The sequence below is a fragment of the Lithobates pipiens genome, unplaced genomic scaffold (assembly GCF_037356315.1).
Source record: "Lithobates pipiens isolate NorthernLeopardFrog02 unplaced genomic scaffold, aLitPip1_a1.2 Scaffold_3, whole genome shotgun sequence".
Taxonomy (NCBI): domain Eukaryota; kingdom Metazoa; phylum Chordata; class Amphibia; order Anura; family Ranidae; genus Lithobates; species Lithobates pipiens.
The window spans coordinates 87,817,967-87,842,631 of NW_027507790.1; the positions used below are offsets into that span (position 1 = coordinate 87,817,967).

A 24,665-nucleotide genomic window follows, 5' to 3' on the forward strand; every position below is an offset into this window, starting at 1 on the left:
GTGAGACTTGGCCTTACAAGCATATAGATATAGGGACCGTTAGCAGCATATATGTGGCCGTGGTATGACCCAAGCACCATCCATATCAAGAACTGCCAGTAGATAAGAAAAGTCTGACATTAGGTGATCAAGCTCACAGATGATCACTTTCACAGTCTAGTGCTAATTAATATAGCTAAGATCTCTAATATTTGCAATCTCTGGTACTATTTCTTTAGTAAACATACAATATGCAAAATTTTGCTCTGCAACTCTGGTTCTCTAATGATAGCTTTATTCATTTTGTTGCTTAATACTGCACTACACACTAAGCTAGACACTAGTCCTCATATCACTAGTCCATCAGGACAGTGTACCCAGGGATCATTTAACCTTCTCCAAAGTGTTCAATTGATAGTGACCTGCTCAGGGCATTATATAGATTATTATTAATATTGGTAATCAATACAGGAAACCCTCCCAACAAAAAAAAACTTGAAAAGTAAAACATGTACATTGACCACATGTTCTACTCTAAGGACGCAATCTGCATACGTAAAAAAATAACTATTTATAAATTCCTTAGTATAGAACTGCACACAGGATCATCTCATAGGGCAGCAAAAACCTATGATGGTGTGCAAATCAGCTTTCAACTTTCATCTTTGCTATAGTCAGAAAAATGAAAGATGCCTACAGGTGATAGCTGTGGGTTATTACACTTTGCATACTAGTCTTTGGCTTACCTACAGAGTACTGTATTCATGCCTAGTTTTAATCAGTTATACATTTAGCTTGGTAATGCAAATGACATCTGTGATGTGTACATCAATATAACCTTTAACAAACAAACTTCATTTTTTTAAGTCAATGAAAGTTATGTTGTAATTGGTTGCTCTGGGTCACTGCACTTAAATTTTTGGGTCATTCAATGAGATACCTAATTCCGTTGTGCTGTAAAAATAGTCAATTTGCTGCTAGAGGTGCTGAACAATGTACTCACTGCATAATGTATTAGAGAGTGCTACTAATTATTCTGGTTATAGCTACATATCTGCTTGGTAAATCTCTTCCAGTATTAAAAGCCAAAATCCATTTAACATTCTCTCTCTACCTAAAAGAAGAATTGAAAATTTACACCTGCGGATAGAAATCACTGGATGAAAATGGGTCGCTACTCACGTACTTTTCACTATCGGCTTCGTTTTTCTGCTGATAGGTGTCCGCTGAGAATAGTTTGCTGCTAATGCTGCTGTGCCATGCTTCCTCCCTCTGCAACAGGAGCCCAGCTGGAGCAGTTCCCTCTTTTCTCTCTGTGGATATAAAAATTTACAGAAGCAGCATGAAAGTCCTGCAAAGAGCGAGTGCCTCTCCTAGCAGCCTACTACAGTGCCAGGCATGGGTGTAAAACCTTCGATTGGTTTCTAAGACATAATCTAGAGAGTTAATTCAGTCAGTGGGGGAGCCGCAGGTCAATGGTGTTTGAGCGTCACAGCTGGATGTGAAATAGTGAGTTTAGCCTGAAGCCTGTGAAAGTGGCAGCTTCCTGCATGCATTACAGTTGCTACCAAGCTCTGCTTGGATCATGCCTGGCTCCTAGTGGCTGGAATGCCTGAGAACCGGCTCAGAGACTCAGTGAACAGGAGGACAATGCACTTTCAACCCTAACCAGCATTCATTAAGTCTGCAATAAACTGTGATTTGCTGACCTTTTTATCAGAGTTTTTTTTTTCTATTAAAGTGACTATATACCTATGATGAAACAAATAATAAAGCATTCAGCATAGCATAAAACTAGGAAATAATTTAAACTATTCAGACATTAGAACAACACACAGAGCACTTTGTAGATTTTTATATATCACTTACTGCAGGCAGCTTGAGAATAAATGTATGACATATAGCTGTCAAAACTGTTTTTATAATATGTATAGAATTCCTGTAACTTAAATCCAAAATAGCTAAATAAGCAATCAAAAGAGCAAGCAATATATATGTTTGAAAAAATGTAAAATAAACATTTCTACTGGCAATACAATTCATTTCTCAATTTTGGAGCTTATTAAAATGTTTAAGCAATTCAATAGGTAGGAATCAATGTGACAGAAGAATCTGCAATTCACTAATGTTTGATGTGTGATTATTTGCATGCAATTTGGGAATCCAGGCAATCACAACTAACGAGTACCAAAATCCTGGAAACCATGGTCAGATGATTGAGTTATGATGGTGTAGCTTTTGGCTCCTGCTGCTCTCAGTGTCTCCTGTGAGACCAGGGAGAGAGGAAAGTGGCGCTGCAGCTGGGGCAGTGGGGGAGTGGTGAGAAGAGACAGGTAGGTGTATAGTGATGGGGGGGAGAACTGTTAGTAGGTGTTTTTTAACCTTAAGGTGGATGTAAACCCTCACATGTACCCAGTGAAGTGAACAGCCTCAGATGATACACAGAGATTAAACAAATCTCCCTACATGAGTTTTATATGTACATCTGCTGTCTTCAGCTTGCTATATTCTTTAGAAAGTTCAGATCATGTTAGAAAAGTTCTCTTCCTGTCCACCAGTGGGAGTGAAGTCTTGGCATACACTGTGTGGCAGGAGATTGGAGGAAAGGCACCCCCCACCCCTCCACATAGGCAGAGGAAGGAGAACTTGTCAGAAATTATCTTGCTGATAACAGAATGGAGAAGCAGAAACACACGAGACTCAGGGCTTTGGAGAGAGGGAAGAAAACACTGCAGATATATGTGCCTAGGTCAAATTTCATGAATCGGGTTTACATCCACTTTAATGCAGAGCAAGCATTAAGGTAACAACTGTTTGACTTTAAAACCACTTTAGTTCATCACTATGCATCACCTGAGGCCAAGCATTTCAGTGGGCAAATGTAAAGGTTGATTATTGCTTTACCCAACTCTATATATATATATAACAATAAGCAATAACAGAAAAACAAAATAAGGTAAATGTATAAACTCTGAACTCTTGAGCGATTTATTATAACATAGTCGGTAGTTGGTCAGAAGTACACATTATAGTTAATCATACATTAGGATTTAGGTGTAACAATAGGTAGGCTAGGATATTTTATCTTAAATTCAAAGGTATAATGCTGATGCAGCCTACAATGAAATTGAATTTGACACCAATGTTCTAAACCATGATGGAGTTGTAAAATTGGAACAGGATAGGTTCTGTTGTAGTTGTATAATGGAGTGCATAATGTGCGTCATGGTACACAGTTCAAGATTTACACAAGGTAGAATCAGAAACAGTACTAGACATGTGCAATTAGTTTCAGCCCGAATGTAAAATTGGACACATTTTTGTTTATTCTGAGATTTGGATACCGTATATCCAAATCCCTGAATAAAATAGTAACAAATTTCATAGAAATGTATTTAATTTAATTTTGTTTCATTCATTTTACAAATTCCACATTTTTGGAATGGTTTGAATGCAGGTTAGTAGAAAATGATTGACCGATTCTAATTCCGTGTGAAGAATAATTGGTTGTTAAGAAGCAGGCTATGAAGCCTCATCAGCTGTCAGCGGGTTTCCCTGCTGAGAGCTGGAATGTAAACAAAAAAAAAACAGTGTGGGCAGCCCCCCAATCCATACCAGACCCTTATCCGTGCATGCAGCCTAGCAGGTCAGGAAAGGAGGGGACTAGCAAGCTCCCCCTCTCCTGAACCATACGAGGCCACATGCCCTTAACATACTAACTAAATAGATTTTGGAGGACCATTCCTGTTTATCATTGCGCCTCCTTAATGTAGCCAGTTTCAGTTTTAGACTAGTAGTGCCCTAGACAAATGCAGAAAACATAGGGTTATAGGTCCTTTGCAAACATGGTGTACTTTTACATATGTCACATATGTCCAGCTTGAACCAATGTAACCATGTAAATACCATACCAGCAAATCCTCTTGGAAGTTGAAAATCACTGAAGCAGACACTGGTGCATCAGTGATACAAGAGGTCGACTGCTTAGCATGGGCACCATTCAGAGAATGCTATGCATCTTCTGCATGAAAGCAAAGCATTCTATCATTGGATGGGGTGGAGAGGCTGAGTGGTGATGGCAAAGCATTCTCTGAATAGTAACTATACTGAGCAGCTGATCTCCTGTATTCAGAATGCATCAGGCCGGCTGCTCGGCATGGAAACCTGAAGCAAGTGGGGATCACTGAAGTAGAGGTGTCTGCTGTGATTTCCATGTTTTAGGGGCATCAGCCAGGTATAATATATACATAGTTACAAGCTGGTCTTCTAACTATGGTCTAAGCTGGATCAATGTAAAAAGATACAATGCATGGAATTATTCTTTAAATTCTGTAAAGACAGATTTACAAACTATCGCAAGCATATTGGTAAGTATATAAAAGCACTTAGGAAGAATAATCACCTTCCCTTTCAATAGATTTTATTGAAGTTTATAGGTAGGTTCAAGTGCATAACAACATACATGTGTACATCAAATATTAGTAAAGGGTTTAGTATGTGACCATTAGTAAATACAAACGAGGTATACATGTACTATCAGATAATGAACATTCTGCAGAACTCAATAGGAAAACATAGGGGGCGCAATGCCCAAGCAAGGTTGCAACGGCCCTGACAATAAAAGAGACAATTACATGGGGTGGATCATACAGGCTCAGGACATATGAGTTGAGGGCTGGTTGGGGGAGTATGTGTGGTTCAGTGGTTCAGGGGGGTTTTGGGTGTGTGTTGTTGTGAAGTGTTTCAGAAGACATAGCTAAAAAGAAAAAAGAAATGAAAGAGAGGGAAAACAGGGGGAGAGAGAGGATGGGATGCAGGGTGTTTTTGTGGAGGGGGAAATGGGTAAATTGGAGCAGTGTATAGGGTCTCTGAAATCCCATGCATCTGACATGTACCCATTCACTAATGGCCAGAGGTTGAGAGCAGGTGGTGCTTGACCCAGGGGTCCTATATATTATGGAATTTGGGCAGTCTGTAGTGTTGGATTGCAGCCAGTTTTTCATAAAATACATTGGTGCATGTGTAATTAACATTTTGAACTGGGTTTTCCAATCCTTGGCAATGGTCTGTTTCATGACCGTAAACACATAAATCAGTAGACGAGTATTATAATATGGTATTTGCATGCCAGAACTGTTTACTAACTGGGCAGATCCACCAACGTGGTGGCAAGGAAAAGGAATTATATTAATAATGTTAATTCTGTCTGTCACAGACAGAGGTCATTTAGACCATATCTGTAATCTGTTTTTGATGTTTTGCATCCAAGGGGTGATATTTTTGATAAGGGCCAATAAATTGTTCCTAGTAACCATAATGCCTAGCTATGCCATTATTAAATTTAAAGTAATTGTAGGTGTATTTGACCTTTAGTTGACCTCCTTCTGACCTGCATTTGACCTATTTCAAGCTGCTTTTGTAGTCCTATAGTATAGATATTTGTGGGGTGAGAAGCAGTTCTGAAGTAAACAAGACGCCATTGACACCAAGTGCCAAATATTTGCTTCTTAGAATAATTTTGGAATAAACATGTACTGGCTTGTTTGTACTGTACTAAACCAAGCAGGTACCCTGGTAGTTTGAGATGTTTTTATATGAACACATCCTGATCTGACCATATTTAACCAGACTGGGAGGCAATCATCCCATATCTACATGATGTCAATACTATGTACCAGTTTTGATGGACTTCTGTTGGCTTTTATAACTGCCTTTTCCATAAATTCTGAATGATATTAGAAGCACCTTAAAACGGATGTCGAAAGCATGCTACATTTGCCATAGAAGCCTCTTGACACAGACCCTTATAAATAGCTTTTGTACATTACCATGTCTGTTTTGGTATACACTCACCAGACACTTTATTAGGTACACCTTGCTAGTACCAGGTTGGATCGCCTATTGCCTTCAGAACTGCCTTCATTCTTTGTGGCATAGATTCAACAAGGTGTTGGACACAATCCTCAATAATTTTTGGCCCATACTGACATGATAGCATAACGCAATTGCTGTTGATTTATCGGCTGCACATCCATGATGTGAATCTCCCATTCCACCACATCCCAAAGGTGCTCTATTGGATTGAGATCTGGTGACTGTGGAGGCCATTGGAGTACAGTGACCTCATTGTCATGTCCAAGAAACCAGTTTGAGATGATTTTAGCATTGTGACATGGTGCATTATCCTGCTAGAAGTAGCCATCGGTAGATGGGTACACTGTAGTCATCAAGGGATGAATATGGTCAGCAACAATACACAGATAGTTTGTGGCATTTAAACAATGCTCAATTGGAACTAAAGGGCCCAAGTGTACCAATAAAATATCCCCCACACCAGTACAGCACCAGCCTGAACCATTGATACAAGGCAGGTTGGATCCATGCTTTCATGTTGTTTACGCCAAATTCTGACACTACCTCCTGAACGTCACAGCTGAAATCCAAACTCATCAAATCAGGCAACATTTTTTCTAATCTTCTATTGTCCGATTTTGGTGAGCCAGTGTGAATTGTGCCCCTTCTCATTCACCTAAAAGAAAAGTGTCAAAAATAACAACAGTACACGGGTTTTTAAAGTTATTTATGAAGTCAGCTCCGGTGTCTCTTCCGATTTCTTACCCCCTCTCCGGCTCTTCTGCCTCCTCCAGCGATCTCTTCTGCCTCTGCCGGTTCTTCTCCGCAGATGTCTTCTAGCCCTCATCGGTTCTTATCCCTCTGTCCACTGCCGTCTGCCTCTGCCAGGTCTCCACTCTTGGCTGTCTTCTCCCTCTGTTCTTCTTCTGATGTTGCCTCAAGGTGCTCTCCCGCTGTAATGCCAGGTATGCCCTATGCTATGACTTATAAACACATTTGGCGGGGCCATCCAGTGACATCTTATGTCACCGCTGGGGCATGATGGGCGGTGACATTATAAGGGTGCTTGGCCTCCATAGGATGTCACCGGATGGCCCCGCCCAATGTCTTTATAAGTCATAGCACGCAACGGACCTGGCATTACACCGAGTGGATCAAGGCAACATTGGAAGAAGAATAGCAGGAGAAGACAGCCAAGAGAGGGAACCCGGCAGAGGCAGAAGACAGTGGACAGAGGGAGAAGAACCAGAGAGCGGTCAAAGACATCAGCAGAGAGCAGAGAAGAACCAGAGTGGGGAGAAGAAATCGGAAGAGACGCCGGAGCTGTCTTAATAAATTACTTTAAAAACCCATGTACTGGGTTTTATTTTTGACACTTTTTTAGGTGACTGGGTAGTGATACAATGTACCCCATACTCATTCACATAGGATGGGGGACCCCCTTGTTAAAAGGGGGCTTCCAGATTCCCATATGCCTCCCGCCCGCAGACCCCAAAAACCAATGGATAGGGTTGTTGGGAAGAAGCCCTTGTCCCCATCAACATGGGGACAAGGTGCTTTCGGGGGGGGGGAGAAGGGCCCCCCCTGCCCCAAAGCACCAATCCCACCATGTTGAAGGCATGTGGCCTGGTATGGTTCGGGGGGGGGGGGCACTCGCTCATCCCCACCACCTTTCCTGACCTGCCAGGCTGCGTGCTCGTATAAGGGTCTGGTATGGATTTTGGGGGGACCCAACTAAATTTTTTCCCCTTAAAACCCATTCCAGACTGAAGGGTCTGGTATGGTCTTGGAGGTGGAACCCTATGCCTTTTTTGTCTTTAATTTTGGGGTGGGGATCCCCTTCAAGTTTATCAGAGCACAAGTTGCATGCCAAAGTCAAATCAGTTAAGACGGCGATCAAAGTAGTGCAGAAACCTTTTTCAAAGACTGACTGACTTGTGTCGGACCAGTTAAGACAGCTCTTCTAAGGAAATTTCTAGGGAAATATTGATTTTCACACGTCATGCGACACAAGCTCCCAATGTTGGAGCATTTGTCGTACAAGTGTGAACCCGGCCTAACTTAACCATAGAAACAAACATATCACTTGTTAATTATCTTGAGCATAGACTATCATGTCCAGAGCTAGAAGAACTACTTGCTCTCCTAAAACTATGTCAAAAGCAAATGAACAGAATTATGGGGTCAGTTTTAATAAGGAATATCTAGAAAAGGGTGTAAAGTATATCACCTCTACTCTGTTTACTCAACAAGGTTCATACAGATAATATTAACTTATGAATGGAAGTTATTACTCTAAAGTGCATTAACCTCTTCACACTACTACTAAGGTTATATGACTATAAATATAACATAAACAGGCATATGCTAGATTAGCATTTTTATGCCTGAAGCAAAGAAAAGAAATTAAAACACAGTAATAAATCTTCAGCTTTTTTTCTGAGTTGCAAAAACAGGTTTAGGTTTGCTTGCCTGGTAAAGGTTCTCCATAATTTAAAATGACCTACAACAAAAGGTTGCTTTTTTTTGTCTTGTGATTATAATGAAATGTATTGAAGGTGTTAGGAGTGCCTTACACACTCCTGTTTCTGTGCAACCAGTCTCCCTGCATATCTCCAATTGGGCAGCAAAACTGTGTGCCTTATTTGAACATCACAAGCCCAGGTTTCTGTACTTGTGATCGTACTTTTACGTGGGCTCTGTGCTGCACCCCCAACCTTAATTTTGACTGTAGCTTACTTGTCTTGGACCTTAGCCTGTTCCTGGAATACTCCGTTGTCTGCTGCCCACCCTGACCACCACCTGCCTGTGGATTTTGCTACTGGCTTTACACCTGCTGAGCAACAGTCCATGCCTGATAATTCTGAAGAGCACAGGTACTCTTTCCTATATTCTTGCTCAGTCCTTTGTGCCACTTGGATAGATAATATAGCAATGTGTATTAAGCCCTGGGTAACCAAGTATGTTAGGCCTCCTTGCCTTATGGGAACTATTGCCTTGTATCAGTAGAAGGAATACTGTATGGGGCAAGTATTGCTCAGCACCTTTTGGCTTCCTACCTAGACCTCTAAGGCTCAGATACTAGGAGGTCCATAGATGGCTTTTGTGGTAAGCTTGTGGTAAGCTTGCGTGTGTGAGTGACACCCTACTGCGTTGATTTTTTGTGACAACATTGTCTTTTTAAACTATGCCTGCTAATGATTTGGTCACTTTTGTATTCAATTAAGATTCAATTGCATTAAGATAAAAAATCATCTACCTTTACAACTCGTTTAAATAATTTTCAGATTCTTAACAAACAGTAAAATAATTTCAAAACAATCCATCACTAACCTCTCTAGCTGCTTTTTATGTGAAGTTATTATTTCTCAAAGATAACAACAAAGACTCTTTAAAAGTGGACAAAATCTCCCCATGGAAAAGTCTATTCTTCTATTACCTTTCCCTGTGGAATAGAACTCAGAGTACTTCTTCCAATGTCGGCTGATCTCTTTCACTGTCTTGTTATCGGGATCCACACCCTGGAGCTGCTGTAATCTGTCTTCCAATCCACGTACTGCCTCCAACAGAGGGGCTGGATCTGGAGGGATACAAACAGATACTAATTAAAGACATGACATGACGTTAGTGACATTTGTCTCTAAACAATCTGATGCTTGCATTTTGAAATCCATAAAGGAGTGACAGGAAATTTTTACGGAATTATTTCAATAATTATTTAGTCCCTGTTTACAGGACCATAGCGTAATGTCAGGCACCATGCACATGCTCATTTTTGTGTGTTGCTTTTCACATAGGGTAACTCATACATTCCAATGAGAAAGAAGTTTATGCAAGCTTTAGAGTTTCAAGCTTTGCTTACTGTCCAGTAAGCTCTCTATAGATAGAAATAAAATGTAGATTCGGCACACATCTAGCTTTTCTTATTTTCTCTGAATCTTATGCCCCGTACACACGAGCGGATTTTCCGTCAGAAAAAACTTTTCCGACGGAATTCCGCTCAAGCTTGCCTTGCATACACACAGTCACACAAACTTTCTCTGACGTACAACACTACGGCGAGCCGAGAAAATGAAGTTCAATGCTTTCGGGCATGCGTCTAATTGTTTCCAAATTTTTGCACGTCGGAATTTCTACAGACGATCGCATTTCCGGATAGGAACTTTTCCCGACCGAAAAATAGAGAACATGCTCTCAATATTTTGCTGGCTGGAATTCCGCCAGCAAAAGACCGATGGAGCATACACGCGGTCGCATTTTCTGTCAAAAAGCTCTCATCTGAGTTTTGCTGGCGGAATTTCCGATCGTGTGTACCCGGCATTAGTCTTTATGTTGAGAGTCAGGAGTCAGAAGCTACCTCAAATAAATTGTTGACCTGCTAACTACCTAAACTCACACACACTCCATCGGCTTCTGACGGCACATAACAGCGTTCAGATGTATGTCCAACCAAAACTTATTTTTTTAGGTTGAGATAGATTTGAAAAGGGTTAGATCCTCTGTTAGGGTTTTATGTCTCTAATTGGAGCTCAATTAGAGCAACTAGGACCTCTTTCACACATGCAGACCGTTTGTCCATTTTTCATTCATCCGTTGATGGATGAAAAAGGGACATCAATGCATCTCTATGGAAAAATGGATGTAAATGGATGTTCATCCACTTCCATCCGCTTCCATCAACATCCATTTTTTGGAACAGATCAAAGCGCTATTTTTCTTCTGTTAAAAAAATGGATCAGATGAAAAACATATGTAAATGAACAAAAGGTCAATTTTTGTATGAAAAAATGGCTCTGGGATAAAATCGCTAGCTGGCGGATGTAAAAAAAAACTGATATAAAAACGGATGTAAACTTCATCTGTTTTTTTCTTTGAAATTGAAATTAAACGGTCTGAATGTGTGAAAAGGGTAATTTACTATTGATGGTGCTTCCCCTAGCCAATAAGTTAGGAAATATCTGCAAAAGGACAGCAATAAAAATGTTAAGAGGTTCCAGCCCTCCCATAACTAAATGTAAAATTTTTTTTTTAGCTTTTATAAGTAAGACTGACTGTTATGCCTCATACACACGATCAGACTATCCGGCGGACTTGGTCCGATGGGCCAGAGTCCGCTGGGCAATCCGCCCGTGTGTGGGCTCTGGCTGGCTTTTTTTTCTCAAAAGTCCGGCGGACTTAGAAAGTCGTTTTGACTCAAAAATTGAGTCTGTGTGCTAGTCCGGTGGACTTTTGAAATGAACGGACTTTCCCGCACACAGAGAAGTCAGTTCATTTTGAACGTGGCTCCAGGTAGCCGGGACTAGCGCAGGAGGTCAATGTCGCCGCCTTCAGCGGCGAGATTGACACGTTGCTGGCCCCTTCACCTGGTATGGACTTAAAGGGGAAGCCCTACGCTGAAAAAACGGCGTGGGGGTCCCCCCAAGGCCCATATAAGACCCTTATCTGAGCATGCAACCCAGCCGGTCAGGAAAGGGGGTGGGGACGAGTGAGCGGCCCCCCTCCTGAGCCGTACCAGGCCGCGTGCCCTCAACATGGGGGGTGCTTTGGGGAAGGGGGCCTTGTGACCCCCCCACCCCAAAGCACCTTGTCCCCATGTTGATGAGGACAAGGGCCACTTCCGACAACCCTGGCCGTTGGTTGTCGGGGTCTGTAGGCGGGGGGCTTATCGGAATCCGGGAGCCCCCTTTAATAAGGGGGCCCCAGATACTGGCCCCCCACCCTATGTGTATGAGTATGCGCCCCTTCCCTAAAGCACCCCACATGTTGAGGGCACGCAGCCTGGTACGGCTCAGGAGGGGGGTGCTCGCTCGTCCCCACCCCCTTTCCTGACTGGCCGGGTTGCGTGCTCGGTTAAGGGTCTTATATGGACCTTGGGGGGACTCCCACGCAATTTTTTCGGAGTAGGGCTGCCCCTTTAAGTCCAGACCAGGTGACGGGGCCAGCGACGTGTCAATCTCGCCGACGAAGGCATTAGAATAATGTGTAAATGAAGATTTCGATTTTTCCATAAGCTTAAAGTGATTGTAGTGGTTATTTTTTTTCTTTAAATAATAAACATGTTATACCTACCTGCTCTGTGCAAGGGTTTTGCACAGAGTGGCCCCGATCCTCCTCTTCTGGGGTCCCCCGTCGCTGCTCCTGGTTCCTAGTCGAGACGCTTTCCATTGGGATACTCGTGCGGGTGTGCTCTCGAGTCCTGCTGCTCCGTTCATTGACACAGACAGCAGGATTCGGCCCTGCCCCCCCGTGTCACTAGATTTGAGTTAATGGCTCCTGCTGCTATCAATCTATCCAATGAGGACCCAAAACAGTGGCTGGAGCTGCTGGGCTCATTGCCATCGCTGGAACGATTGGGCTCAGGTAAGTAAAAGGGGGGCTCTGGGCGGGGGAGGGGGGGGGGGGGCAGCTGCAGCACATGAGGTTTTTCATCTTAATGCATAGAATGCATTAGGTAAAAAACCATGAGGGTTTAAACTCCTTTAAAGTGTATTTCAACTTTTGCAGTCAAATTGGGATAACACCTCCTTTATACAGTATTTGTTACTTGTTCTCATTGATATAGCATAACCTAAGGATAGCTTTAAACGTGGGTCTAAATCCACCGCTCCTTTGAAGAGTGATCTGCTCTGTGTTAACCCCAATTTTTTGCCAACAAATGTGCTGCAGCCCAAACGTGTGCATTGCACAATGTTGCGGGGCATTTGAAGTTGCTCAGGTTGCTCAGCCACGTATTTTTACCAAACCAGACATCTAAATGAGGCGTAAAGTGGAACTAAAGCCTAAATGAAAAAAATTGCAAGTAGACAAGCATTCAATGAAGGCTGCAAGCAAACAGGTAAGTTTATTTTATTGCAGAAGAGGCAATACCTTCTTGCAGCTTTCATTAAAATGTACACTGAGGTGCGTATGCACCAGGGCCAAAACCAGGGGGACAGCCCATTCAAAAGGGCACCGCTGCTGAAAGTAGTGACAGCAGTGACCACTCCAATCAATCCAGCGCTGGGAGCGAGTTGGAGACAGCTGGAGGCAGTGAGCTGTAACTAACGCTCTGCCCCTCCTCCCTGCAAATGTAGCGCTCCTGTTTCTGAAGCTTAAGGAAAGCTTCACCTGATCACAAGCACATGCTGATGCATGGGGGACTCGGTGTGTAACTTTACAACAACGAAGGAGGGAGCAGCCAGGGCTGGAACGAGGAGAGGTGAGCACACTAGGAGCTGCTGGCTGCTCACTGACAGGCACGAGAGTTGCCCTGATGCTGCCACTGAAGCTGTTAGCTTATGTATCTGCCAGCCCGCTCACAACCTGGTACAGGTCCTGTAGTACAGAGTGACAGAGCTGAGGGGGTTTTGGAGCACTTCCTGAGCTCTGTGGTACAGTTCTAATAGGCAGGTGGGCGAATCAGTGGGCGGAGACAGTAGTCGGCAGACAATGCCAGGACTTTATGGATGGATGGCTGTTATAATGCTGAAGCAAAGTACCGGTACAGTGCAAAGATATTCTACTATACTCAGTTGAACATGTGAGCACAGTGCATGTGATTGCTCATGTGCTCAATGGACCTTTATAATTATTCTTACATTCAACTTGTGCTGTTTGTTGGATTACTCTGGAGGCACTGTGTTTTATGCATTTTCACCTTTTCTATGGGTTAGGGCTTCTTTATACTTGGGAAAAAGGGAGGTGTAGGGGAGGCAGCGTTGCTTAAATTGGTGGTAAAATCAGTGACAAGAAAACTCACTGACAAACAGAGTTTTTATAACAGAAGAGACCCTAGAGGTCTTTTCTGTAATAAATCCCCCCCTGAACTGAGCTGCACATGCCCAGCTCATACCACATTTACGACCCGCTCTGTGTACTGTTGTGATGTTGCCCCGGCACAGCCAATCAAGTGACCGAAGATCACAAACCCAAAAGAAAGACCGGGCGAAGATGGAAGCTGCCGGGGAGAAGGAAGAGCATCGAGAGCGCAGAAATGGAGGGTTGCGTTTGTAGGTAAGTTTGCCATAATGTACTACTATGCAGTGTATGCTAGTACATTATGGCTTAAAGCTGCCAGGGGACACATTTGTTAAAAAAAGTATAGACTTTACTGCCAATTTAAGGTATAGAGGCAGGAGACCTATTCAAGTGATTGGGTCAGCGCTGCAACTACCCTGCAAACGCATGCAATACACATGGTTGCAGCATGGTAGTGTGCCATTTAGGGGCTTAAACAGGAATCGAGGAGGCAACATATTACCTTTTCACCGCCTATCAACCATTAGCATTGCCACAAGTCTTGAGCCCTTACTGCTAACTTGATTGTAATTGACAATACTTAAAACATAAGGTATTATCTTTTAATGACAACAATGTTCTTTAACATATATAAACTCACTATACAATAAAATGTAATTATTGACATAGCATCCTAAAGACTCGTTCACAAGTGTGGCCTCTACAAAGTGATCCACATTTGTGCTTGACAGGCAGTGAGGAGGTGATATGTTGACTTCTCACCACCTTATTTAGGTCTATAATTGCCCACGGCTGCAGTATGCTTCCGGCAAAACTGCATTAGAAACGTCCGGCAGGCCACATCACCCACCAAAAGCGACATGCTGTTTACGTTTTGCCACAGCCGCAAAGCACAGCACCGTGGCCATGGCAGGTGTATAGCCATAAGCAGCTATATCTTTAGTGTTTGGTACGACCATTGGGAGGCAGTAAAATCATGGCTCAATTCCTTTGTTTTACCGTCCACAATCTCACACGTGAACAACACTTAGTACTGGTTGAGCAAGTATTTCATTTCATTGTACCGTGATTTTATGTATATGTTGAAACATATTCATATTGTAAAGCGCTGCGCAAACTGTTGGCGCTATATAAATCCTGAATAATAATAATAATAATAATATTGTAATCACCATTATTTTGGTTTTTGAGCACTTTATTTTGTATGTAGTCTATAAGGATTCCTGTATTGTTAGTTAATACAGTTTATTGTGTGCTAGTACAGTGTGCTAGTCTTCACTCCTGTCCCATGAACATTTTGTTATGCTCTCATGACCCAGAGGAGAGTAGGCTCAGATTTTATTTAGACATACTCCTTTAAGCCTCTCCCACTGTTGCAGCAATTTGGCAACACCTACCGCACGCCACATCATTACGCCACTCAATGTGCCCATGGGTGCCCTAGGTCTTTCACATGTTTAGCAATGTCCCTGCTGAGAAGAGTGACTGCAGTGTCACTCCTGTCAAAAGAAGCAGGAGTCCCTATAGCTGCTAGAGGGAGGATTATGCTCTCCTCTCTCCAATAGCAGTCTACTATGGTCAGAAGAGAGTGGCTGCCTGTTGAGAAAACACCTCAGTCTCAGCATGGTGCCACCGGAGAACAAGAAGGGCAGACTGCTCTTCTTCCAGGCTTCTCTTGTCATGTGACATATCACAGGACCAGAGAGGGGAAGAAGGAGAGGCCACCTTAATTCCCAGAAGGCCCCGCACTGAAACTGAGGTGTGAACTGTGAGCAAACATTGAGTATGGGAGGGTGCAGTATGGGATGAACTTGGCAGCAAGGGTGGCTTTTAGTGGAACCAATGGGCTGTATTTTCCTCCTGCTTCAGCCCTCTTCTTCTCCTCTCCCTCCCATTTGCATTCAGCTGCTGCAGAAAATACAACCCATTGGTTCCACTAAATGCCACCCATCCTCTCCAGGTTCCCCTTCCTTCTACTCCCTTGGCGCCCCTTGCAGCACAGTGAGCTCCCCTCCTCTCCCGCTGGCTACTGCAGGGGATGTTTCAGGATGGAGAGTGGGGGGGAAAGGGCTAGAAAATATGTAATTTACCAGCCTTTTCCTTTTGTGAATAAATACAGTGAGTGATCAGTAATGATGATTCATTGTGTTCATTCATAACTGAAGCATCATAAAGTGTGCCTTAGTTTGTAAATGAAACAGGAAGTGGCTCAGCACAGAGTATTTTCCATGTATTCACTGTGCAGTGCAACTGAGGTTGCAGAGAAAGGGACCAAGGAATCTGTCCTCTGTCCATTTCTCAAAAGTGAGACTTCAGGGGTCTGTTTAGAACACTGATATTTCACCAAAGGCTCATAAAAAAAATTGTAAAAATATAATATATAATTGTATATATTATACAATTATATAATATATATATATATATACAATTATAATTATATATCATATATTATATTATATATACAATTGTAAAAAAATAAAAATAATAACTAAAAAATAAATAACAATAAATACCTACTGACAACATCCACTGCTGTACTGACTTAAATGTATGCCATACTGATACCATCCTCTGTGGGTGGAGGGGGATATGGGAGGGCGGGCGCTGAGTCTTTCCTCTGGGTGAAATAATGTCTAGCTTTGCCACTGTTATGCACAACTCAGTTTACATACCGAGCAGAGTGCCTGTGTGCTAGGATGACTGAACTCCTGTAGACGTGCAGGGGTTACGTCATCCCATGATGGCCAATCAAGATGGCTGAGGACAGCACCTAGAAAAAGTCGAGGAGAAGATGCCAGTGCTGCCAAGGGACCTTGTGGATGGTGGACCATTGGAGCAGAGGTAAATATTGTAGACTTTAGGTTCTGTTTTAAAAAAATATTTAAAAATCGCCACATAATATTTTAGATGCTCTGATGTGAATGTACAATGTGTGTATATATATATATTTTTTTAAGTGCTGCTTAAATCATCAGCCCTATATAGGTACCTCAAAATAAAATAATTAACCCTGCATGTACTGTGCTGTCAGATCTCATTGTCAGTTGTAAAATATTTTTAAATACAGTTTGACCTAACAAAGGGTTAACAATTTAGAAGCTTGTCTTCTGCAATGTATGTTAATGAGAGGAAACTCAGCCTGTCCTAAGCCTTTCTATTGGGACTGACTCACTCTGAGCTTGTTTGGAAATGCTTGCAGTCTGACATGACACCTTCTCCTAAAAAAACATCTACAACAGGGGTCTCAAACTGGAAGCCCTCCAGCTGTTGCAAAACTACAAGTCCCATCATGCCTCTGCCTGTAGGAATCATGTTTCTAACTGTCAGCTTTGCAATGCCTCATGGGACTTGTAGTTTCGCAAGAGCTGGAGGGCCACCAGTTGGAGACCGCTGGTCTAAAAGGTAAGAAATAATACATAAAAATAGATATGATGTGTGAACATATAACAAATATATAGTGGGGTTTTCTCAAATTTGAGTGCAAAAGTGGAATATACTTCGATTACCACTTGTTCTTCTACAGCCATCACAGTCTGCAATGATGTAGTGTACTGTTTTATAATCTTAAATCTAGTACTCGAGCGTTTGACCCTTTACTGTACAGTGAATATAACACCATTGTGCTCAGTGATTACTTCTGCTCCCAGTAAAAAAGGTTACACTTTAAAAGGACAAGAAAAATAAGCCTCAACACAGCAGACAATATGACTCATTTGAGCAGTCTGATAGCTATTCCAGGGCCAGGCGACCCTCTGTGTATCCAAAGAAATGATTTATTATAGTCCTACTTCAAACAGCAGTATCAGAATGATCTTTACCAAACTCTACATGATTGCAGGATGTACACACTTACTTCTAATTATAATTAAATGGTCATCAGATGGTAGGATGGCCATAAAAATAACCCCCTGTTGGGCTAGTGCTGACATCTGGCCATTAAATAACACCCTCTTTCCCTAAGAGCTAGTTATTCACAGGCAGATCTGTCACCAAGGTAAATTAATGTACAGTATAGCATCCACACCAGTAGAAGTAAATGAGCAAACAGCACCAGAAAGGCAGCAGGCATATAAAGAACAATACATGGGAATAATTGTTGTTTGTACTAATCTGCACCAATCCAAGTTGCAGAATACAGAATGGGCTGTACTAGTAATGCATAATTATTCATCGGATATTTTATAACCATTTTCACTCCTTTTCAAGACGCATGGGTAAGTGACATTAGGACACCACCACTATCATATAAAAAGTTAGTCTTGATGATAGGACACTTTTGAAAAGCTTTCTATTTTTTGGAAACTCTAAATATAGCGATTAGCTAATATAACAAAATGAGTGGCTATAGGGCTGATTGAGTAAAACAGTGCTCATTTTGCAAATTAAATGTTCATTTAACTTTGTCTGTGAATAGGGGGAAGCTGTGTTAATGTTAAATACAAAATCATGTACAAGGGTGAAAAAATTAAACATGCGCCCCCACAGCAAGTGGCTTGCTATGGTGGTGCACACAGATGAGGAGGAGCCTAGAGTGCCAGTGGGGGACCCCGAGGAGGCTCAAGGCCCCTCTGTGAAATAAATGAACAGAGCAGATAGGTATAACATATTTATTATTTTAAATGGGTTGTAAACCCTTGTGGTTTTTCACCTTAATGCATTCTATGCATTAAGGTGAAAAACCTCTTGTGGTGCACCAGCACCCCAGAGCCCCCCTTTTACGTACGTGAGCCCGATCGTTCCTGCGCCGGGGACAAGCACACCTGCTCCAGCCGGTGTCTCGGGTCCTGACTGGATAGATTGATAGCAGCACAGCCATTGGCTCCCCGAGAGAGAGTGCTTCTTTGACAGGGCACTTGAGAAGAGGAAGAGCCAGGAGCGTCGCTGAAGAAGAGGATCGGGGCCACTCTGTGCAAAACCAACTACACAGAGGAGGTAAGTATGACATGTTTGTTTGTTTTTTTTAAATAAAAAAGGAACCTTTATAGGAAAACATTGACTGTATGCCTTTGCAATCACTTAGATAAACATTTATTTAGCTAAATAAACAATATCTGATCCCCTATGATCATCTAACATACACTGAATATGTAATGTGAAATATGCAAGACGTTAATTGTTCCCAATTCAAATACCTTTGGGTGTGCATACAATCATGTAAAAAAAGTATCTGTACTTCCTGCAAATAGCTGACCTTTTATAACATGGGCAAACACTTCTACAAACTATGCCAATAAAGGTGATATACTTGAGCAAATGACATATGCAAATTACATGGTGGGTTCATTTTTATAATCTAAATGAACAAAAATGCAGATTTATCATGTTAAAAAACATTTACCACCACTTAAAATCCATGAAATTAGAATCAGGTGTTCCAGATTAGATAATAATAAAAATAATTAGAACCTCCTTAGGCCTCACACACACTGAGCATTTGACCCTGGTGCATGAATGAGGCTCCAGCATTTAGGTGCAAATAGAAGCTACAGATGCACCGACCAGCCCCCGCTGCCAGCAGCCTGTCAAGCTCCATGAGAGGCTGATTGCTGCTGCGGCTGGACAGTGCACCAAGCAGCACTTACACCTAGTACAGTATGCACCATTGGAGGAATGCCCAGAATGCATTTTGGGTATTCCTTGCCAGGTGTATACTGCAATAAACAAAGGTATTGCTGCACGTCCAGCCCTGTCCAGCTGCAGCAGCTGTCAGCCCCTCATGGAGTATGACAGGTTGCTGGAAACAGGGCTGGACGGTGCACATGTACCTTCCACCTGCACCTAAAAGCTGAAGCCCCATGCGCCAGGGCTAAACACTCAGTGTGCATGAGGCCTCATGAAGAAATCTGAAAAAAAAACATTTTATTTAATCCTTATGCCGCGTACGCACAAGTGGAATGTCCGACAGAAAAAGTCAGACGGAAGATTTTCATCGTATATTCCGATCTTGTGTATGCCTCATTGGACTTTTTTTTCAGAAATTCTGACAGACCTAGAAATAGAACATGTTCTAAATATTTCCAACGAAACGAATTCCCATTGGAAAAAACGCTCGTCTGTATGCTGGTCCGATGGACCAAAAACTATGCATACTCTAAACAAGTACGAGACGGAAGCTATATGCTACTGGCTATTGAACTTCCTTTTTCCAGTCCTGTCGTACGTGTTGTAAGTCACCACATTCTTGACGATCGGAGTTTGGTGTATTAAAGGGGGCTCCTGGATTTCGATAAGCCCCCCGCCCGCAGACCCCGACAACCAACGGCCAGGGTTGTCGGGAAGAGGCCCTTGTCCTCATCAACATGGGGACAAGGTGCTTTGGGGTGGGGGGGCCGTGCGCCCCCCCCTTCCCCAAGGCACCCCCCATGTTGAGGGCACGTGGCCTGATACGGCTCAGGACGGGGAGGCTCTCGCTCGTCCCCACCCCCTTTCCTGGCCGGCAGGGTAGCGTGCTCGGATAAGGGTCTTATATGGACCTAGGGGGGACCCCCACGCCGATTTTTGCGGCGTAGAGGTTCCCTTTTAACTCCATACCAGGTGACGGGGCCAGCGACGCCTCCTTCGCTGGCCCCGGCTACCTGGAGACATGCTCAAAATGAGCGGACTTTCCTCCGCGTGTGTGGGCGAGTCCGTCCATTTCAAAAGTACGGCGGATAGTTTGGCGGACTTAGTACGCCGTATTAGTCCGCTGCAAAAGTTCCGTGTGTGGGCAAGTAGCTCGTTCGGAAAGTCCGGCGGACAGTCCGGTGGAAAGTCCACCAGACTAAGTCTGCTGGATAGTCTGCTACGTGTATACGCGGCATTAGATATCTAGTCTGGTGTTTGCAATATTTGTCTTTATTTATCTTTGTTGTCATGGAAAAGGATAGGTCATACAAAATCAGTACATGAGGGATGTGTGTCCATCCAAAAGGTCATATGTGTCCTACACAGGGAATTCTCAAATCAAACTAATAAAAAATGTGTTGTTTCCCTTGTCTGATGCCCAAACAAATCATAGTTGTGAATATCATATTGTAAAGTTTGGGGGCATAATATGCCATTCACATCAAGTGAGACTAACTAATCAGAACACAAAGAAAAGAAGGAACGATGAAGGAGGACCCAGTTGACCAAATTTTAACAAATTGAGTTTGAATGGCTGATGCTTTGGAGAATGTTTGTACACACGACCGGACTTTCCGGCAGACTAGGTCCGACGGAATCAGTCCGTCAGGCAATCGAAATGTTTTTCACTAAAAAATTCAGATGGACCTAGAAACAGAACATGTTTCAAATCTGTCTGACAGACTCAATTCCTATCGGGAAAACCGTTCGTCTGTATGCTGGTCCAAATACGACGCAAGGGAAGCTATTGGCTACTGGCTATTGAACTTGATTTTTTAGTCCCGTTTTATGTCATTACGTTCAAAACGAACGGACTTTCGAACGGACATTATGTGTCCAAGTCCGTTCATTCAGAAAGTCCGTCAGAACTCCACTGAAAGTCCATCGGGAAGACCTTCGGACCTAGTATGCCGGAAAGTCCGCTTGTTTGTACGCAGCATCAGTCTCAATCTAACAGCCATCATAAACCTTCGGTCTAAATTTAAGTAATTAGGAAAGCAAGCAATGTAGGTCAATGTGGTGCTCATATTTCAAGAGGGAACAAAGTCTTTACCAAGTAACTATAGACCTGTTAGTTTAACTTCTATAGTCGGGAAGAAACTGGAGAGTTTAATAAAAAAACGCATAGATGAGTTCTTGCTGGAATAAAAGATTTTAAGCAACAGACAGCATGGATTCATGAAAGACAGAAGTTGTCTGATTTCTTTTCATGAGGAGGTAAGTAAAACCTTGGACAGAGGGGTGGTTGTGTACGTGGTATACTTGGATTTTTCAAAAACGTTCGATACAGTTCCGCACACAGGACTAATGTGTAAGGTAAAGACTACAGGCTTGGAAAGATCAGTTTGTAAATGGATAGAAAACTGGCTATAAGACCAAATTCAGTAGTGGTTAATGATTCTTACTCTGAATGGTCTCAGGTTATTAGTGGTGTAACCCAAGGTTCAGTGCTGGGACCCTTATTTTATAATATATTTATAAATGATATTGAGTCTGGGATTAAAAGTACCATTTCAGTCTTTGCAGATGACACCAAACTATGCAGTGAAATAACGTCCTTACAGGATGTCTCCAATTTACAAGCCGACCTCAATGCACTGTCCAATTGGGTGACTATGTGGCAGATGAGGTTTAATGTTGATAAATGTTAAGTTATGCACTTGGTGGCTAAGAATATTCATGCATCTTACATACTGGGGGGATTACAACGGGGGGATCTGTAGTGGAGAAGGATCTGGGGGTTTTGGTAGATCATAAGCTCAATAATAGCATGCAATGCCAAGCTGCGGTTTCCAAAGCGAGCAAAGGTCTTTCTTGTATTAAGATTGTATGGACTCCAGAAAGAGATATCACTTTGACCCTGTACAAATCATTAGTAAGACCGCATCTGGAATATGCAGCTCAGTTTTGGGCACCAGTTCTCAAAAAAGATATCGGGGAACAGGAGAAAGTGCAGAGAAGAGCAAACAAACTGATAAAAGGCATGGAGGAATTCAGCTATGAGAAAAGGTTAGAGGAACTGAATTTAATCTCTCTTGAGAAGAGGATATTAAGGGGGATAGGATAAACATGTACAAATATATAAGGGGTCCATATAGTGAAGTTAGTGTTGTGTTATTCACTTTATGCTCAACAAAGAGGACAAGGGGGCACAGTAAGAGCTGTTCAAATGTGGAATAGACTCCCTCCAGAGGTGGTTCTGGCCAGCTCAGTAGATTGCTTTAAGAAAGGCATGGATTATTTCCTAAATGTACAAAATATAACTGGGTACTAACATTTATAAGTAAAGTTGATCCTGGGAAAATCCAATTGCCTCTCGGGGATCAGGAAGGAATTTTTTCCCCCGCTGTAGCAAATTGGATCATGCTTTGCTGGGGTTTTTCGCCTTCCTCTGGATCAACTGGGGGTATAGGATTGGGTATATGGGATTGTAGAATATATTTTTATTTATTTATTTATTTTTAAGGTTGAACTAGATGGACTTGTGTCTTTTTTCAACCTGACTAAATATGTAACTATGTAAGCAGATATCCTTTTACCTAATCAGCCAGCGTAAGTCGTTTAGCTGGAGTAGGTAGCGAATACAAATTGCTGTCTATCTTTTCTTGTAGAATCAAAATTCAGTGTATTTCATAATGCCTGAGCTAATAATAGTGCAACCAGAATAAGGTCATAATACCTATAGCAGTTAATTAGCAGCATTTTGAGCCCAAATACCACTATCCTAGGAGGTACCTGCAGCAGATTAGGCCCATTACATCCCTTAGGTGAAAAAGCCATCCAATACCCATATTTGTAGTCATTAACCACTTCCCGACCAGCGCACGCCGATGTACGTCGGCAGAATGGCACGGACAGGCATATGGGCGTACAGGTACGTCCCTTTAAGAATGCCACCATGCCATCACGTGCGCGCCGGTCGGGACCCCCCTGAGTCCGGTAGCGGGTCCCACAGACTCGATCACCGTGGGGATACCCACGATCGTCTCTCGGGGAGGCTGAACGGGGAGATGAGGAAGTAAACAGCATCTCCCCGTTCTGCCTAGCAACAAGTTACACTGATCTCTGCTACCTGTGATTGGAGCAGAGATCAGTGTTCACTAACACACAGCCCAGCCCCCCACAGTTAGTAACACGTCCCTAGGACACACTTAACCCCTACATTGCCCCTCCCTTATTAACCGCTTCACTGCCAGTGTCATTTACACAGGAATCAGTGCATTTGTATAGCACCGATTGCTGTATAGATGACAATGGTTCCAAAAATATGTAAAAAATGTCCGATGTGTCTGCCATAATGTTGCAGTCACAATAAAAATCACTGATTGCTGCCATTACTAGTAAAAAAAAAAATATTAATAAAAATGCTATAAAACTATCCCCTATTTTGTAAACACTATAAATTTTGCGCAAACCAAACTTATTGCGATTTTTTTTTACCAAAAGTATGTAGAAGAATACGTATCAGCCTAAACTGAGGGAAAAAAACGTTTTTATATATATTTTTGGGGGATATTTATTATAGCAAAAAGTAAAAGATAATGTGTTTTTTTCAAAATTGTCACTGTTTTTGTTTATAGCGCAAAAAATAAAAAACGCAGGGGTGATCAAATACCTCAAAAAGAAAGCTCTATTTGTGGGAAAAAAAGGATGTCAATTTTGTTTGGGAGCCATGTTGCACGACCGCGCAATTGTCAGTTAAAACAACGCAGTGCCGAATCGCAAAAAGTGGTCTGGTCTTAAAGTGGTTGTAAACCCTTACAACACACTTTGACCTACAGGTAAGCCTAGATTAAGGCTTACCTGTAGGTCCAAGAACTATCTCCTAAACCTACACGGTTTAGGAGATATTTGCCGAAAGACAGGCACCGCTGTCTAAGGCGCATGCGCCGTAGACAGCGGCGCGCAGGTGCACTGAGCGCGGCACCGTCAACGGCGAATATGCTGCAAGTGGCGGCTCCTGTGCGCATGCGCGGGAGTGACATCATCGCGGCTTCGCCGAATGACAGCGGCGGAGCAGCAAGACCCACTGAGAAGATGGATGCGCCGGACTACTGGGGACAGCGGTGACATCGCTGGCTCCTGTGTCAGGTAAGTGACACATAATGGACTACTATGCGATGCATAGTAGTCCATTATGCTTTACCTTTGCAGGGAATGAAAGAGGAAGTAAACTCATCAGGGTTTACTTCCTCTTTAAAGCAAGGTTGGCGTCCTGAACTCTGGCTATGTTTTGACTACGTTTACTCTGTTTACCTTTTTTATTATTATTATGAAATAAGTGAGATTTAACTGTACTTCTGTGCCTGTCTGATTCATGGTTTCTGACACTGGTAACTGCTTTTAGAAGTTTAGGGGACTCCTACTTAAAGCAAGGTTGGCGTTCCACACAGCCCATCCAGGCAAATCCCTAAACCTTTGTGCACTTGTGGCATAATTGAACTTGCTACCTGTTAATAAGCAGATTCATCTTCTAACAACCGCTCCAAATG

The 24,665-nt window shown here is 42.6% G+C and overlaps 1 protein-coding gene across 1 annotated transcript in view; it reads right to left on the reverse strand.

Annotated features, from left to right (window-relative positions):
- Positions 1–24,665, reverse strand: part of CUX2 (cut like homeobox 2) — a 598,839-nt gene that overhangs the window by 126,480 nt on the left and 447,694 nt on the right. Inside the window, exons 5-6 of the mRNA XM_077462022.1 lie at positions 9,272–9,412; positions 1,166–1,292 (exon numbers count right to left, since the gene is read on the reverse strand). Coding sequence (XP_077318148.1) covers positions 1,166–1,292; positions 9,272–9,412 — 268 coding nt within the window. The remainder of the gene's footprint in view (positions 1–1,165; positions 1,293–9,271; positions 9,413–24,665) is intronic.